This window comes from Siniperca chuatsi, linkage group LG9 (assembly GCF_020085105.1).
Source record: "Siniperca chuatsi isolate FFG_IHB_CAS linkage group LG9, ASM2008510v1, whole genome shotgun sequence".
In the NCBI taxonomy this organism is placed as follows: Eukaryota; Metazoa; Chordata; class Actinopteri; order Centrarchiformes; family Sinipercidae; genus Siniperca; species Siniperca chuatsi.
This window is the reverse complement of record NC_058050.1, coordinates 7690688-7706184: the sequence shown is the minus strand read 5'-3', so window position 1 is coordinate 7706184 and position 15497 is coordinate 7690688. Positions and strand designations below refer to the sequence as shown.

General features: G+C 40.1%; 2 protein-coding genes across 5 annotated transcripts; one reads left to right on the top strand and one right to left on the bottom strand.

The window, feature by feature from the left end:
* Positions 1 to 2053: 2053 nt before the first annotated feature.
* Positions 2054 to 8471, bottom strand: LOC122881766 (NLR family CARD domain-containing protein 3-like). 2 transcript variants are annotated; one of them, XM_044208360.1, is made up of 8 exons: positions 8329 to 8471; positions 7812 to 8153; positions 6761 to 6838; positions 6561 to 6611; positions 4628 to 6437; positions 4272 to 4358; positions 3268 to 3435; positions 2054 to 3131 (listed from the first exon to the last, which is right to left on the bottom strand). In XM_044208360.1, the coding sequence occupies exons 2-8, from the start codon at positions 8137 to 8139 to the stop codon at positions 2807 to 2809; spliced, it is 2847 nt and encodes a 948-aa protein (XP_044064295.1). In that variant the 5' UTR covers positions 8140 to 8153; positions 8329 to 8471; the 3' UTR covers positions 2054 to 2806. The 2 variants fall into 2 exon arrangements, with proteins under 2 accessions (XP_044064295.1, XP_044064296.1); XM_044208361.1 differs by having other exon boundaries at positions 7812 to 8168; positions 8329 to 8438.
* A 479-nt stretch (positions 8472 to 8950) lies between these two features.
* On the top strand, positions 8951 to 14984 carry LOC122881765 (sialoadhesin). 3 transcript variants are annotated; one of them, XM_044208357.1, is made up of 8 exons: positions 8951 to 9405; positions 10277 to 10681; positions 11270 to 11581; positions 11672 to 11935; positions 13286 to 13558; positions 14018 to 14120; positions 14212 to 14377; positions 14514 to 14984. In XM_044208357.1, the coding sequence occupies exons 1-8, from the start codon at positions 9363 to 9365 to the stop codon at positions 14667 to 14669; spliced, it is 1722 nt and encodes a 573-aa protein (XP_044064292.1). In that variant the 5' UTR covers positions 8951 to 9362; the 3' UTR covers positions 14670 to 14984. The 3 variants fall into 3 exon arrangements, with proteins under 3 accessions (XP_044064292.1, XP_044064293.1, XP_044064294.1); XM_044208358.1 differs by having other exon boundaries at positions 9325 to 9405; positions 10280 to 10681; XM_044208359.1 differs by having other exon boundaries at positions 9332 to 9405; positions 10391 to 10681.
* Positions 14985 to 15497: the final 513 nt, after the last annotated feature.

Here is a 15497-nt window from a genome sequence, read left to right as displayed (position 1 = left end):
CGGCCCCGGATAAGCGGTTTATAATATTGACTATGCAGGGGCTGATGAAGTTAAAAACCTTTAAAAACAGAGATGTTGATAGGACATCTAGAGGGCTCGGAGAGGGTTTAATTTGTCCTAACAAGGCTGAAATATCATTTATGGACACAGGACAAAAGGAGTCCAAGATGGATGGATTTCAGGAATCACTAGTGAGTGGACTGGACGAGGGTGAGAAGTTTGCCCTAACATTTACAATCTTATCTTAATAAAATAATTAAGAAAGTTATTGCAGTCACTGTTACAGAAGATTGGTAAGTTAGGAGTGCTGGGAGAGACAATATAGTTTACAGTATCAAACAGGTCATTAGGAAGCTTGCTGGAAGATATTAGATTAAAGAAGTAAGAAGATCTCTCAGCCTTCACCATGTCATGTCAAAGGGTACCCATAAGTTCTCCGAGATGCAGTCTGTGTACTTCGAGCTTCATGGCTTTTCACAAGAGTTCAGTCATTCAACATTTATGCCTGAAACTTCTCTTTGGAGGGGATCTTTCTAAATTTAAGAGGAGCCACTTTATCCATCACAGAGGAGCAGTGATTTTGGATATTGTTAACTTTTTCCATGAGGTCAGTAAACGCAACATTCAAAGTTGTCCCCATGGTTGTCCCCTACTCCTCAGCTCAGAGAGAAAGCAGTGAATCAGAGAATTTCTGATTGTTTCACGGCCGTTACGTTCTAAAGCATAAAGAAAATCGCCCACACCTCACCTCCGCACAACGCTGCAGGGAGGAGCCAGCTGCTCGCTACCGATCAATACCCAAATCAATCTACAGATCAATCTGAATGTCACAAATTTCACAGAGGACAACTTAACTCACAGGAAATATTAAGTGTTAAACTTTCACTAATGGCTGTCTCCGTGCTGCCATCGTGTTTATTGTAGATGGCAGTACAGGAGATGTTCTTTCCATGATGGAGGTGAGAAGCAGTGAAGTTCAGAACAGAGGTCTTGACTGTAGTTTTGTCCTGATTCTCCTGCAGTGTCTCCTGACTGTCCCATCCTCCAACTAGGGAGCTGGAGCAAAGCACGTCAAACTCACTGAGGTTCCCTCCTTCACCTCCAGTGTGGACAGAGTCAGAGTCGGTCTGGGAGGATCAGCTGGTGGGAAGGTACATTTGAACCAGTCACTAGACAAAAAATCATCACTTTAAGCTTGATTGTTTGACTTTCAGTGCATCCAAAACAGGGACAAAACATCCACTACCTCTTTAAAATCAAATTTCAGTCTCACATTCCAGTCTGAAGTAATATTCAAATCTGTCATCAGGAACAATGTTATTCAGGGTTGTGGTGCAGTCTTTTGCAGTCAGTATTCCCCTAAATTCTCATTTATTCTAGTTTCTTCAGTACTATCAAACACAATGCTGTTGCTATATTTATTTTTCCATATTGCTTTACATGTGTTATCTAAATCGCCTCGATATTTGTTCTCTATCTTAAAAGAGCAGGGGATGGTCACACAGGATCCGCTCAGAACCTCTATTGACTGTAGAGTAATGACCTCAAACACCTGACACAGGGCACCTGAAACAAAAAAGTTTATAGAAGTGAGGCCATTTTACTGCTCTAGTTAGTAAAATATAGTCACAATAAAATATCATTTTAATCATCCAGTTTAAGATGACTGAAAGAATTACGAGCTTTGATCTCTGGGGTTTTTTTGTTTTTTTTTAGATATATACAAAAGAAAACATGTTTTATGCCGAGGAACATATCACAGATCGTTTTTTGTACTTTTTGTTATCTTTATATTTATTGGTCCATATATAACTGAACTCTAACTCACATTGCGGCAGACAGCCAATGAGAAGGAGATTCAGAGCTGTAGCCAGTTGTTTGTCAGGGGAGGCAGAAACTCAAATTTTCAACGCAACAGTCTGGAGATTACAGATGGAACGGTTAACATGTTTGATACATTTCATCCCTAAAGTAATGTGATTTTTAAAGCAGAGTTTATTTGAAGGCATATTCAGAGAGCTTGTTGGAATTATTTTGACAATGAGGAACACTGCAGAGCTACCCAGTTTTTATTTAACATGATCATGTAAAAACCTGTAGTTATGAAAGTTATGAAAACAACATGGTGGCTAAAGAGCTTTCCTTTATTTAATGAACAGATAATCAAAAAGTTTAGTAACTTTGTGATTTACCATCAAATGATCAAATCTCTTAATCGAGACAGCATGAAAATTTACATTAGAGAATATAAAAACTGAATTGTAGACTTCCACTGACACAAATGAATTCTTCTCCTAAATTGCATTATTATTCAGTCTCAACCCCAGACTCTAACTCCCTGTTTGATCTCTTATTAACAAACTATTAAAAAAATTAAAAATTAAAAAATCTAAATAGACTTATTTGGGAGGTGTAGTACTGTGTACAAAGTACTCTCAACACCTATCACAGACATAGAGAATATAAAAATCTATTGTATTTAATTATGTTTTATAGCTGAGATAAGCCACATATACTTAATAAACCAGCAGAAGAATTGTTTTGCAGTAAAGTACAAATTGTGTCTAATGATTCATGTCAAGAGCTTGGAGCCAGAGGGGTGTACAGTAAGTGCAGAAGCTGGGCTCTATGAGACCACTAACAAAACGTAACAGACTTCTGAAACGTTAGTTCAAAATCATGTTTGTAAGCAATGCACAGAAAATTTGTTGAAGTAGGTTTGGGTCTACAGGATTACAGATTGAAGTCAGAATGTTGGTGGATGCTATGAAAGCATCTGCCTCTTCAGATGGAGCTCTACCCTTCCTTATCTTCCTCCAATCAGATCTGTAGAAGACTTCAGCAACTGTACAATCTTTGTCTGGAGCTCCTTGGCTTTCTCTGCATTCTCTCCTTTCTCCACATGTTCTCCTTCCATCTGGAGCCCCTTCAGCACCGACTGCAGGGCATCTGCATTCTTCACTGAATCCATCTGGTCTCTGTCTACCTGGATCTCCTCCACCCAGTCCAGGTAGGCCTGAAGTAATCCAGGGTCATCCACAAAATTTGCAATAATCCGGAGTCCTGGTCGACGTTGCTCCAGCTCCCTCAGCCTTCTCCTCCCCACCTCTCCGATGTCATTCCCAACAATGCTGACGAAGGAGAAAATAACCAGGTACGAGTTATTATTTTGCATTGTGACAAGGCAAAACTCACACTAGATGGCAGTGTTTTCATACAATATAACATTGAGAACACTGAGCAGATTTTGGTGTGTTTAAATCTCACGTCAGTGTCTTCAGAGAGGTGTTTTTGCTGAGGCAGTTGACGATGTTTTCTGTTCCTCTTTCTGTAATGCCGGTGATGTCTAGATAGAGTTCCTCCACAGTGGTGTTGTGCTCCAGAGCGTTCCAGAGCTCCAAAACCCCCTCTGGACCCAGGTTATTGCCACACATACTGTATACATGAGTAGAAGAATTGTGTTGCAGTAAAATACATAAAGTATATTGTCTAATGACTCATATCAAGGGCTTGGAGCTAGAGGGGTCAGGGTATCTTCAGGTTTTGGAAAGTCTTAAAAAGCATTGAATTCAGTTCCCTCTAAGAAAGGCCTTAAAATGTATAAAAATGCTTTTCAGGCCTTTTTTATGGAGTTTTAGTCAGCAGCATTAGACTGTCTGTAGCAAACACTGTCACTACTGCTTGCCACAGTATATAGAAAGCTCATCGACTCATAATGGCTAATTGTCAATTTGAGCAAAAACTTAAATTTATTGATTGGTTAACCCATCTATTAATGTCACTTATTTGGGTACAGATCATGTTAACTGATTAATTATATTACTAGGAATTACTGTTATATACAGCTGGGAAGTACTGACAAAAATGTGATATATATATATAAATGTCAATAAATTCATACTCTTAATACATAAATGTTAGCCTTATTGTCCCTGCTGGTTTTGTGTGACTGTAAAAAGTGTATTAAATTGCATTTTATGTGGTATTAAAAAGTTTGTAATTTGGTGAACACTGCAGAAACCCTTGGGGTGAAAGTACAGAAAGACATGACAAAGAAACAAAGTGGACCTAACTGAACTGTTGTTAATGTGTTTTGATAATAAGAATAACTTTCCATAATTAATGAGTTAGACTATTTAATATGTTCCCTCAAGCAATTGTATTTGCTAATTTATGCGTTTTATGATTGTTACACCCTTGTAGCTCTAAACCCATAATGTATATTTTTTAAAGTGTTATGATAAATATAATAATACTCTTTCATGACTTACAACAGCTTTTTCACTCGGCACTCATTTGATTTCAGAACTTCAGATTCTAAAATAGCTGCTTGCCTATCCAGGCAGTTGTATCTCAAACTGAAAAAGAACAGAAAAACATTAGTTGATCATGCACAGGCTCGTAAGGGGACTATCCCAGCATGCATTTGGTGGGAGGCGGGGCACACCCTGGAGAGTTAACTATGGAGTTAACACACAGACAGAAAAGCATGCAGACACATGGAGAAGATGCAAACTCCACACAGAAAGGCATTGGCCAGCCAGGAACCCACACTTATTTTTATTGCACAGTATTCAAATGGAACTTCTTATCTATATGATAGGTTAATGTAAACTAAGTTACTCACTAGAGAGATTCACAGCGATGTAGGATTGGCCCCAGTCTGTTTAGTCCTCTGTTTCCAATGTTGGAGTAGCCCAAGTTGAGCTCCTTCAGCTTGTGTGGAGAGAACTGCAGCACATAGTGCATGGCTGCACAGTCCACAACACTCAGCTTCATTTTAAACAGGTTGAGTATTCTGATCTCTGGTGCTACCATGCTGGTGGCTTCCTTCATGTGGAACTCCATCAGGCAGTGGAGAAAATTCAGGGCTGTCTGGTTCTCAAGCTTCCTGCCCTTAAACTGGTCTTGGAACCACAAGCCCAGCCTAGCGGGGATGCCATCCCCTTGCTCCATGGGTGAAAGAACAAGGCCATCCAACTGACCTGCCAGCCGAGCTCGGAGCATTCCCATGAAGAAGCGTGTGAACATCTGGAGGCTCTCCAGTTTGTCCAGGTTGAGGTCTGTGCTTTGCAGGGGTGCAGCTGTGGAGGATGGTGGACGTAGCCCAAAGCACCAGAGGTCCAGAGCTTTGATTATGTCCTCCTGGCTAAAGAGATTGATTGCGCAGTAGAGGGCAGCCAGATGCTCTTGAACAGTCAGGTGGAAGAAGGAAAACATCTCCACTGTTTCCTCTTTGAGTGGTTGGAGGATGTGACAGAGAAAGGTGCTCTGAAGATCAGCAGGTGTAACACCATAGTTCTCCAAATCTGCTCTGTCGAACATGATCTTTTTCTGTAGAAGGTTTTCATAAGCCAGTTTTCCCAGGTTTGTCAGTTGTTGCTTTGCTAGTGAGAGAACCTCAGATCTTGGGGTGCTTCTCTCTGCACTCCCCCTTAGCGCATGGTGCTTGACTGCTGTAAACAGGTAGCAGAAGTAAACCTCGCTGACTGTTCTGGGCGGGTTTAGCTCCAGAGACTTTGAGTCGGCAACATCTTGATTTCCTGAAGAAAAGAACTCAGCCATGGCGGTACAGATGATGTAGCAATAAAGAGGGATGAAGGACAGCACAAAAAGGTTGTCATTGTTCAAGATGTAATCGTAGACTTTTTCAGCAACTTTACTGTCTTTGTAGAACTTGGTGGTATATTCCTTCACCTGGTCCTCCTCAAAGCCCAGCACCACACAGCATCTCTGGAAGAAACGTTTGGGAGCTTCAGTAGATGGTCTTGTTGTGAGAATGACTGATGCCTCTGGGAGAAGGCTTCCCTTGATTAAAGCCACCATCAACTCTGACACTGGTACCTTTGAACCAACGTCAATGTTTTTGTCAGGACTGTTCCAGTCCAAGGAGAATTTGAACTCATCTAATCCATCTAAGATGAAGAGCAAAGAGCTTGGTGAGGTGAAAATATCAGGTAGAGCTGCCTTCAAGTACCGGAACCGTTCTCCAAGCAGCTCCAATAAGCTCAGCGGTGCTTCAATCAGATTGAGCTCTCTGAAGCGCAGGTCAAAAATGCAGGTGAATTCACGCATATTTTTCCCAATTGCCCACTCATAGACTAGTCTCTGTACTGCCACGCTCTTTCCAATACCAGCAATGCCCTTCACTTTAACCCTTTTGGGGGGGCGTCCTGATGTTCCTTGGGGGCTCAATAAATGGCACGGCCGGATCCGCTGGCAAGCCTGATGGACATAAATGCGAGCTCGTCTACTCGCCAGGTCAAAGTATTCATGTTGGCTACTGTCAACTAAGTCATCATCTTCGGTCACAAAAAGGTCAGTGTAGCAGATCTCAATGTGAGAAGCTGAGTTCAAAGCCACTCCCTCGCCTTCTGAGTAACACTTTAACTGCTCTGTGCGTTTTAGTAAGGTTGTTTTATGGGCAGAAATGGGAACTGTAATGGAAGACAGGAAGATGAAATATATTGTAAATAAATTTGACTTAAATTACTCTTTAGTTTTCTATAAGATGCATATTATGACTTATCTCCTACAGCTGACATAAGATACTGACGCACCTTGGATGTTGGCCAGCTTTACATTCCTGCTAGGTTTCAGTTCTTCTTTAGCTGCAAAATGAAGATCATTTCACTTGCATACATTATCAAGACATGGGATCAGGTAATGAGAACAAGTCAAGGATTTTTATCACTAGAACGAAAACACATATATATAACATTCTAAAATCTAGTTTTTTGATAAAATGATGAATCCATACCTTTAATGTCAGCAGTCAGGGTAAATCCCTTACTCTTTCCTTTGAACAGATTAGCAATGGTGCTTTTAGGCTTCTTCTCTGTGGATATCACAGGATTTGTATAGTAAATAACACATTTGATGTTATTTCAAGTTTGTTTGGATACCATGCATGAATCTGACATAAAAATGTCAGATTCATGGAAGACTGTGTTTTTTTTTAACGTAACTTGATCATATAGAAAAACAAGACAAAGAGTCTACAGCCATGCTAGCAGCTCTGTCAGGCTGTTCTCCTGTACTTAGGCACAGCAGTGCTTTGAGCTAAATGCTAATATCAGCATGCTAACATGCTCATAATGACAATGCCAACATGCTTATGTTTAGCAGGTTGACCATGTTAACCATCTTAGCATGGTAGCATGCTAACATGTGCTAATTAGGCTCATGGGAATGTCATTAGTTTTGCAGGTATTTGATTTGGTTACCTTTTAAACAAACATTTTAACATTTTGACCAGATGTTGGTGCAAGATGAAAAGTCAGGGGATCTATCCTAGATAGATCGCTCAAAACAACAAATGTCAACCTGCTGTTGAGGGTAGAGGAAAAGTCAGGGGATTGCCAAAGTCATTAAGATTCATCCACTGATCAGTGGGTAAAAATGTTATGTTAATCCACCCTATAGTTGTTGAGATATTTCAGTCTGGACCAAACTGGTGGACCGACCAGACTGACAGACATTGCCATCCCTAGAGCCACATTGCTAGCATGATGCCTAAAAACTTAACTTATCATAGCTGAGCCAAATATTCTTTTTGTATTTACACTTCTTCATTGCCAAAGTCAGCAAAAATTACTTGGCAAGACATCACAGTTGATCTTACCGTGTTAATAATCTTATCACATCTCTGTTACTCAGTCAGTAAAACTTTATTGTCTTTAGTTCCAGTCCTTCAGTTTGCACTGCAAGATTTTGATTAACAATATTATGCATCTTTCTTTTAACTTTAAATGTGCCTGTTTATATAAATACAGTACACTGTCATCAACAGTAAATTAAAGCAACATCACCTTCAACATTTACAGGTGCAGGCACTGGCTTACTGATGGCCTCGTTCCCGCAGTGTCTCTCCACCCAGACCTGCAGATCCCTGCAGTAATAATCCTGCACCTCCCTCAGCACCTGCAGGAACTTTTGGCTGCTCTCCTCAGTGACACACACCGTCTCTATAGCCTGGGCCACTGCATTGGATGGTGACCTCTCCAGCAGAGACAGGTAGTGGGCAGATGACAGCACCTCAGAATCACGCAGCCAACGCAGCAAGGGTGCTGGGTGGTCACGGGTCCAGTTCAGCAGCAAGTCTCTCTGAGACCAGAGCAATTGCTGAGCGGAGTTCATGGCTTTCAGAAATACTGTGGGGAGGAATGCTGTATATGAATGATTATTACTCTTTCTCAAGAAAGTTACAGTCACAGGTGTAACTTTGAACCCTGTGGGCTTACACTTACATTCAGAAAACTACAGTATGAATAAAACGATAAGGAATTATGCACAAACACTACCATGCTCATTAATTGAAATGCTTACCTTAAATAAATATTGTATTGTTATGTTCCGTCACCTTCCCTCTCATCTAGTTTTGCCAGTTCAGTCTAGAGTGTTGGCAGGAAAGCTGTTTGTGTTCTGTCTTAAGGTGCAGGGAGGCGGAGTGCTGTGACTTAGGCAGCAATTCAAACAACCTTTCAAAGGGTCCATAGTTCAAATTCAAGTCTTTGTCCCTGCCTCTGATTAATCAGTTTTGTTTGATCTTGCAGAAGCATGCCAATCCCCTCCAGTGACTTGGAAGAAAAATATCAAACTGTTGTGCTTTTTCATAACATATTGTTACTTCAAAAAAGCAATGCTGAAAAATGAAACTTACTATAACAGTTGTATATCTTTATATATTTTTGTGTATATAAACAGATTGCCTATAAGTCTAAACAGTCTCCTTTTGAAATACAAAAGTTGCAGCATGACACTTTTCTCCTTTGCTTCCAACCTTTTACATAACTGTGATGACCTACTTACATTGACGGATATTTATTGTCGACAGAACACCTATAAGTCAGTGTCAGGCAGAAAAGTTATTCATTAATCTGTTTTATTCAACTTGCTATGGAACTTTTATCACTATCACTTTTGTTACACAAGAGGTTCGGTGAGGACGGTGTGGACAAAGGGAATCAGAAATGAACACATTTAGTTGTTGGAGCCTTTGAGGAAATGGTCAACATCATGCAAGTGACTCACCCATTGTCATGTGTTGTCTCACAGTGCTGAGGTCTTTCTTTCCCTAGCAAACAATTCCTAGTTTCACCACATGAATGAGTATTTTAATCTTTTGACATGTTTAAATAATTGTAAAGTATACAATTGCTGGTTGTAAAATTACATTTTGAGCCATTAGTTCAAAAGTATGTAATAGGTACAATAAACATAGATGATTTTGCAGATATTGGAAGAGTAAGATTGCATCAAAGTCATAGTACCAGGAGTACAATGAAACACTCCAACTTCCCCCTCTTTGCTCTTCTGTTCATCCTTCCCTCTGTCTGTGCTGGCAGAGCAGGGTTGCAGTCATGCATGTGGACACTGTCTTTCTTGTGTGTCCTCTGGTTTTTGGTGAGTGATTTAACCCTCTATGATTTTTTAAAAACGCATTAGCTTCAGATTTCTGTATGGATTTAAAGGTTATTCATTATTCAGTCATGTTAACCTTATTAAATTAGCACTTGTTATCCCTGATATCACTGTTATTACCATAATCTATTACTGCAAGAGATGAAGAAATTATTATTTTTGGTCTGTGAATGTCTCCTGCAGAATATGCTATACTTGAGGATTACATCATATTCACAGATAAGGATAATTTCTGTTGCTTTAATAATTGTATGCTCATTTATTTTCTCCATGAAGTTGATGACAATGTGAAAATACATATGCAAAGGTCTCTTGAAATAATTGAAATCATTTAGATTTTAAAATATTAACTACATATAATCCACTGAGTAAAAAACTAAGTGTAGTAGATTTTCCAGAGCCAAAAGTGCAGTTGCCCTCTTCCCTTTTCTAAATATACATCTGTTGCGAAATTTTTCTGGGTCAAATTATGTATTTGCAGACAGTACAGCGAAACACTGCAGTTCTAACCTCGTGCCAGTTCAAATGTATTCTTTATGATGACCTTTCTAGAAAATCTCAAGGGTTTAATTCCGCTACACCTCCATGATTGGAAGTGAGAGCTTTGTGGCTTGGAACAGAAACTTTTTAATTGGCCATGGAAATTGTCTTTGGCTTCACAGAGGTCAAGATAAAACTGAAAAATACATCAAGCACATAAAACACGAACATCACAATTATGAGGCACAATTATATGCCTGGACAACTTGATAACTAACCTGCTGTCTCCCGCGATTTAAACCTGAACCCAGAACAAGGCCTAGTTACATCAGATCCTGTGTATTGGTAAACGATTTTCTGTTCTCTATCACAGCAGCAGCCTTGTGGAGGGGAGTCCAGGCTGTCTCTCCTGTGCCCTCAGTCCCTGACCGTATCCAAGCACTTGTGGGCTCCTGTGTGGTGATTCCCTGCTCTTTCACTCCTCTAGCTCCTCATCCTCTCAGGGGGAGGAAGGAGAAGGTGGATGTCCGGATGAGGTACAGAGGTGGTGGCCACATCTTCCCTCTCCGCAGCATCGCTTTTAACAGTGAGGACAGAGATCAAGTGAGCAGGGATTTCCAAGGCCGGACATCCCTCTTTGGGCGAATTGCTGATGGAGACTGCTCAGTGAAGATTGAAAGGATCAGCAACGACGACTCGCGGGTGTTTGAAATCGCTCTGAAGAGAGGTGATGACTTACTTTGGGGGAAGCCAAGGAGCTTCATTCTGGATGTTGTGGGTGAGTGGGGGAGTCACTGTTGTTCTTTTGGATATTTAAAAAAACAGTTAATGTATGTGTATCCAGGCTTTAGAACTTGATCATTGCATAAGAGCAGAAATACAGTATATTTGTGCAAACACAGTTGTGAATCTCTCACACATCACTAATTGCATACAGATGCCAAAACCCCAAAAAGCTGAGCTGAAAGTTCTTGTCAAACGGTAACACTTTAAATGAAAGCTTTGTTATATAAGCAATAAATAAATGAACAAATAAATACAAATAAACACTTTTTTATATTGAATGAGCAATAGTAGTAAAGTTTTTACATTTTGTCCAAAAAACAATAAAGAAAACAGATTAGAAGAATTAATCATAAAAAGGAATGTGGAATCATCAACCTTAAATAAACCACTTTAAATACTATCACACATTGGCTGTTCGATTAAATAGTAACTATACCTGCATGAATATGGAAATCTGGGGCAATTAATCCACAATTATGCCCTTTGTAGGAGATTCTGCACTGTGCTTTTGTAGAATTCTTATTTGTCTTTAATGAAATAGACAGCAGTAATAAAACACAGTAATTTTCCTCACTGACAGACACTCCCCAGGCTCCTGTCATCAGCGGCATGTTGTCAGCCACAGAGGGACAGCAGGTCACCCTGAACTGCTCCGTCAGCTATCACTGCCCCTCCAGACCTCCTACACTGCGGTGGAGCTGGGATAGAGGAGCCCAACTGAACAGCACTGAGCCTGAGGAGGTACAGACTCTCCACCCAGAACCCCACAGGCTGATGTTACTGGTCTCTCTGTCCTTTATTGTGTCACACAAGGTGAAACCCAGACTCAGGTGTGAAGTCAGCTACCCAGGAGCCAAAACATTGGCCACTTCAGAGGATCTGCATGTGACATGTAAGCATAGTTTTGACTAGTATCTTTATGTTTCTTAGTTGAGTTTACACTAAAGCCTTTTTTGTTTTTGTCTTTTTTCATGCTGTATAGTTCCACCAAAAGATGTAATGGTTCAGGTCCAGTCCTTGACAGTGCAGGAGGGGGGCAATGCATTGTTGGTCTGCTCATGTAAAGCTGACCCGCCGGTGACTGCGTACCGCTGGTCCTACAGTCAACATGGCCGCACAGTGCACCTCCAGCAGCGCACACACACAGTCCGGGTGTTCAACGTGACCCGAGACATGAGGGTCCGATGCTCAGCACAGAACGTGATTGGTCGAGGAGAGTCCCAGCCTACACTGCTGAACATACAATGTAATCCTACTTCCTGTAGGCCTACTTCCAATCGCCATACACACATCTTGACTATTTGACAACAAGCCTTACCTGCAAATGTTTGGTTTTCAAGGCTGTCAAAGAGCAGCAGTGACACCAGGCTAAAAAGCAGAGTTTCATTGCCCTTTCTTGTTGAAAGTTTCAAGTTTATTTTACCTCTAGCTGGTCAGGTATGGTCAGAAGTGTTCTCTGATGCACCTGTAACCATACCCAACAGTGATGTCACAGTGTGCTGACCACACCCTGGAGTACACTTTGACATCACTGCAGCATGGTGAGAAGTTAAATCACTAGAGGTCAGCAAAAACAAGATTTTCAGCTGGTGTTAAGTTATCCTTTTAAGGTGTTACAACGGAGGAAAATGTTTCAAGGTTCCCTTTTCAATTTGAATGTAGCCAAAATGTCACTGGAGAAGGGCTTCAAAGGAAATGTTTGATGTGATAAGAGTAATAGGCACTGTGAAAAATAAGGAATAGATTAATATGATTGTAACATTAAAATGAAAAGTCTGACATTTTGGGAAATACGTTTATTCACTTTCTTGCTGAGATTAGATGTGAAGATTGATACCACTCGTGTCTGTACGGTTAATATGAAGCTACAAATGGTTAGCTTAACTTGCCAGGGAACCAGCAGAGACTCCAGGAAGTTACTGGTCCTGGCCAAGAAATAATCAGGTACATAACCTCCTGTATAAAAGCGAATTGTTATTTTATACTTTGGTTTTTGTATGGATTAAACAAACGAGATACAACATGTTAATTAGTGAGCTTTTGAGGTACTGTCAGGCGTTTTTTTTTTTTTTTTTTTTTTGGAAAGAGCCAGGCTAGCTGTTTCCAGTCTTTGTGTTAAACTAAGCTAACTGTTTCCTGGCTTTGTTTTTCATATTAACCGTACAGACTCAAGAGTAGTATTAATCTTCTCATCTAACTCTCTGCAAGAAAGTCAATAAGCGTATTTCCCGAAAAGTCAAACTTTTCATTTTAATGTTACAATCATAATAATCTTTTCCTCATTTTTCACAACGCCCATTATTCTTCTCAAATCAAGTCACTTGTAGTTATATGGTGCAAAATCACAAGCTTGTCTCAAAGGGCTTAACAATGCAACACTTTTTATTCCTAGACCCTCAGTTTTTGTATAGTTAAAAGCCCCATATACAAAAAAATGGTTCCATATGTACAGAGTAAACACAATATGGTGAAAAAGTTACATTATTACATAAATAAAAAGCAAAGAATAATTTTAAGAACATAAAGAATATTAAGTAAATATTAAGTGTAATAAGAGTTTCAGGCAAAGTTTAAATGTGCTCTTTCCCTTCTACAGATAAACCAGTCATCCTCAGCCTCTCCTCCACCTGTGTTGTGGAGGATTTGAAGGTGGTGTGTCGCTGTTCAGTCAACTCCAACCCCAAACCAGCAGTCACCTGGAGTGTGAATGGGACTGTTCCACCTCGTGATTACAACGTGTCGGTAACATCTGAGTCTGACATGCTAACCGCTACTCTGAGGGGCCGCATGGACAAGCCTCAGACGGTGATCTGCTTTGCTTTCAATGCACTGGGAAATGACTCCCTGATGTTGCTGCAGGGAGGAGAAGGTGTGTTCAAAGCACTGTTTTACACACTAAAAAGACAACAGCTCTGCCTCTTGTTTTTTTCACTCTGATGTAGGGCTGGTGCTGAAACATCTGTGCAACATGCCTGCAGCTTGAAAACATAAGTAGAAGAGAATAAGCTGAAGAATTAATTATGAAATGCTGCAAAGAAAACCTTATGTTGTTATACCCTTATTGAACCATGAGTAGGATACAGCTTTTTCTTTGCTGCAGTCCATTTTATATTTCTTCACACTGCAGTCCTTAGTATGTTACATTTTTAAAAACTTTTACAGATCTGATTATAGAATATCTAAGTAAAGCCATTACATCAAGCTTGAGTGACAAGCAATATGTCTGAAAGGCCTAAAGTTAAACTATAACCCATGTTGGGGATGGAAAAAATGATTATAGTTTTACATCATATGTTGATCCATCGCTGCTCTTTTTGTCCATAAACAGAGACAGCACCTTTGTTGTGGTTGGTGATACCTGCTGTGGCCATCTGCCTGGTCATATTCCTTATGTCTCTTTTTTTCTATTGCTGCAGAAAGAGAGCTGGAAAGTATGTGAAGCAAATCAGCCTTTCAAACATTTACTTCAATTTGTCACACTTGCTTATTGTGAGGTTCATGTACCTGTTCTGCTCCTCTCAGACATGTCCTGAGTAGACGCCCAGCTGTGTACCCTGAAGAATTGGGAATTTATCAGAACCAGATGCCCCTCTACATTAACTGCACAGAAGTAACTCATATCTACACCAACGGCAGCTACCAACTTGTATACCAGAACTGCACACCTCTTTTTGTCCATACTAAGCAGGTATATAATTATCTTGATCTTTAAGTATAGGTTATGTCCTTGGCAACAGAGGGCATTCCATAGACAAAAATCTCTAAATCTCAAAAATCCCTAATTCCCAAATTTGAGGATTAGCAACATCTGTCCCTTTTTTCAGATCCGTCCAATGGGCAGAAGAGGTGGGGAGAGAAGAAGAGGAGGAGAGGGTGGAGGAATAGACAGACGAGCATGTTTGGGAGTCAGAGGCACAAGAGAGGTGCAGGGTACTGCTGTGGCCGATGCAGAGACGGCCATCTACTTGGAGATCCTCTGAGCTCACTGTGGAGATTGTGATGTGATTCATCTGCTGCATTAAACTCACAATAGACTTCAGATTGATTCTCATACCGATGGTAATGCATAGCTCATGTAACTTTCAGTTATTGTATATATTGTACATACATATATCTCATCATACATATGTCACCAACTTTTCACAACCATGCACTATGTGATCTCTTGAATAGCTAGTGGTGGTCTATCTCTCCCATAATCTCCATATTGAAAAATGTATGTCTCTTTGAGTGTTGGCCTGTGACCTACCTCTGTTTTTTTTTTTTTTAATAAAAGATGAAACAGTTTGATAAAAGACGGTGGTCATCATTTCATCTTGTGTCCATTCCACAACACACACAAGCACAGACTCTCAGATTTGATTTGGTCTTGCCAGTCAGCTGCTTCAATTACATTTGTAACAGCTATGTCTAACACAAAGTGATCCTTAGGCCGTGTTTAAAGTTCCTCTGGAGGGAGAAAGACTGCAGCTCAAGCTGCAATACAATTTGCAATATTTATTACATAAGTGAGGAAGTGTATCACAATGCACAGAGAGAATACGTCTGGTCATAGCAGACATGCCATTGCAGGAAGATTAATAACATTAACAGTGGCTCTGTTCTATTAAGCATCCCAGTATATTTTTCCAGTGTCAAGGAATCACAATAGGATTCACACGGAATAAGAAAAAAACACATTTAATTCAAAAAAAGAGAACAAAAGAGAAAAAAATACAGGGAATCCACCCACACAGTCATATCCATCCATCTAAAAACAAACAAACAAAACACTATTATCTATATACAATACATAAAATTTCAGTTTA

Bases quoted from the DNA above. Each gene is read 5' to 3' on its own strand.
- LOC122881766 (XM_044208360.1), bottom strand. From the start codon at position 8,139: ATGAACTCCGCTCAGCAATTGCTCTGGTCTCAGAGAGACTTGCTGCTG. The intron at 6,839-7,811 runs GTGATGTTGCTT...TGATATCCACAG, and splicing joins TGCACCTGTAAATGTTGAAG to AGAAGAAGCCTAAAAGCACC. The intron at 3,132-3,267 runs GTGAGATTTAAA...CTCCTTCGTCAG, and splicing joins ACCTCTCTGAAGACACTGAC to CATTGTTGGGAATGACATCG.
- LOC122881765 (XM_044208357.1), top strand. From the start codon at position 9,363: ATGCATGTGGACACTGTCTTTCTTGTGTGTCCTCTGGTTTTTG. The intron at 11,936-13,285 runs GTAATCCTACTT...TCCCTTCTACAG, and splicing joins TACACTGCTGAACATACAAT to ATAAACCAGTCATCCTCAGC. The intron at 14,378-14,513 runs GTATATAATTAT...CCCTTTTTTCAG, and splicing joins TTTTTGTCCATACTAAGCAG to ATCCGTCCAATGGGCAGAAG.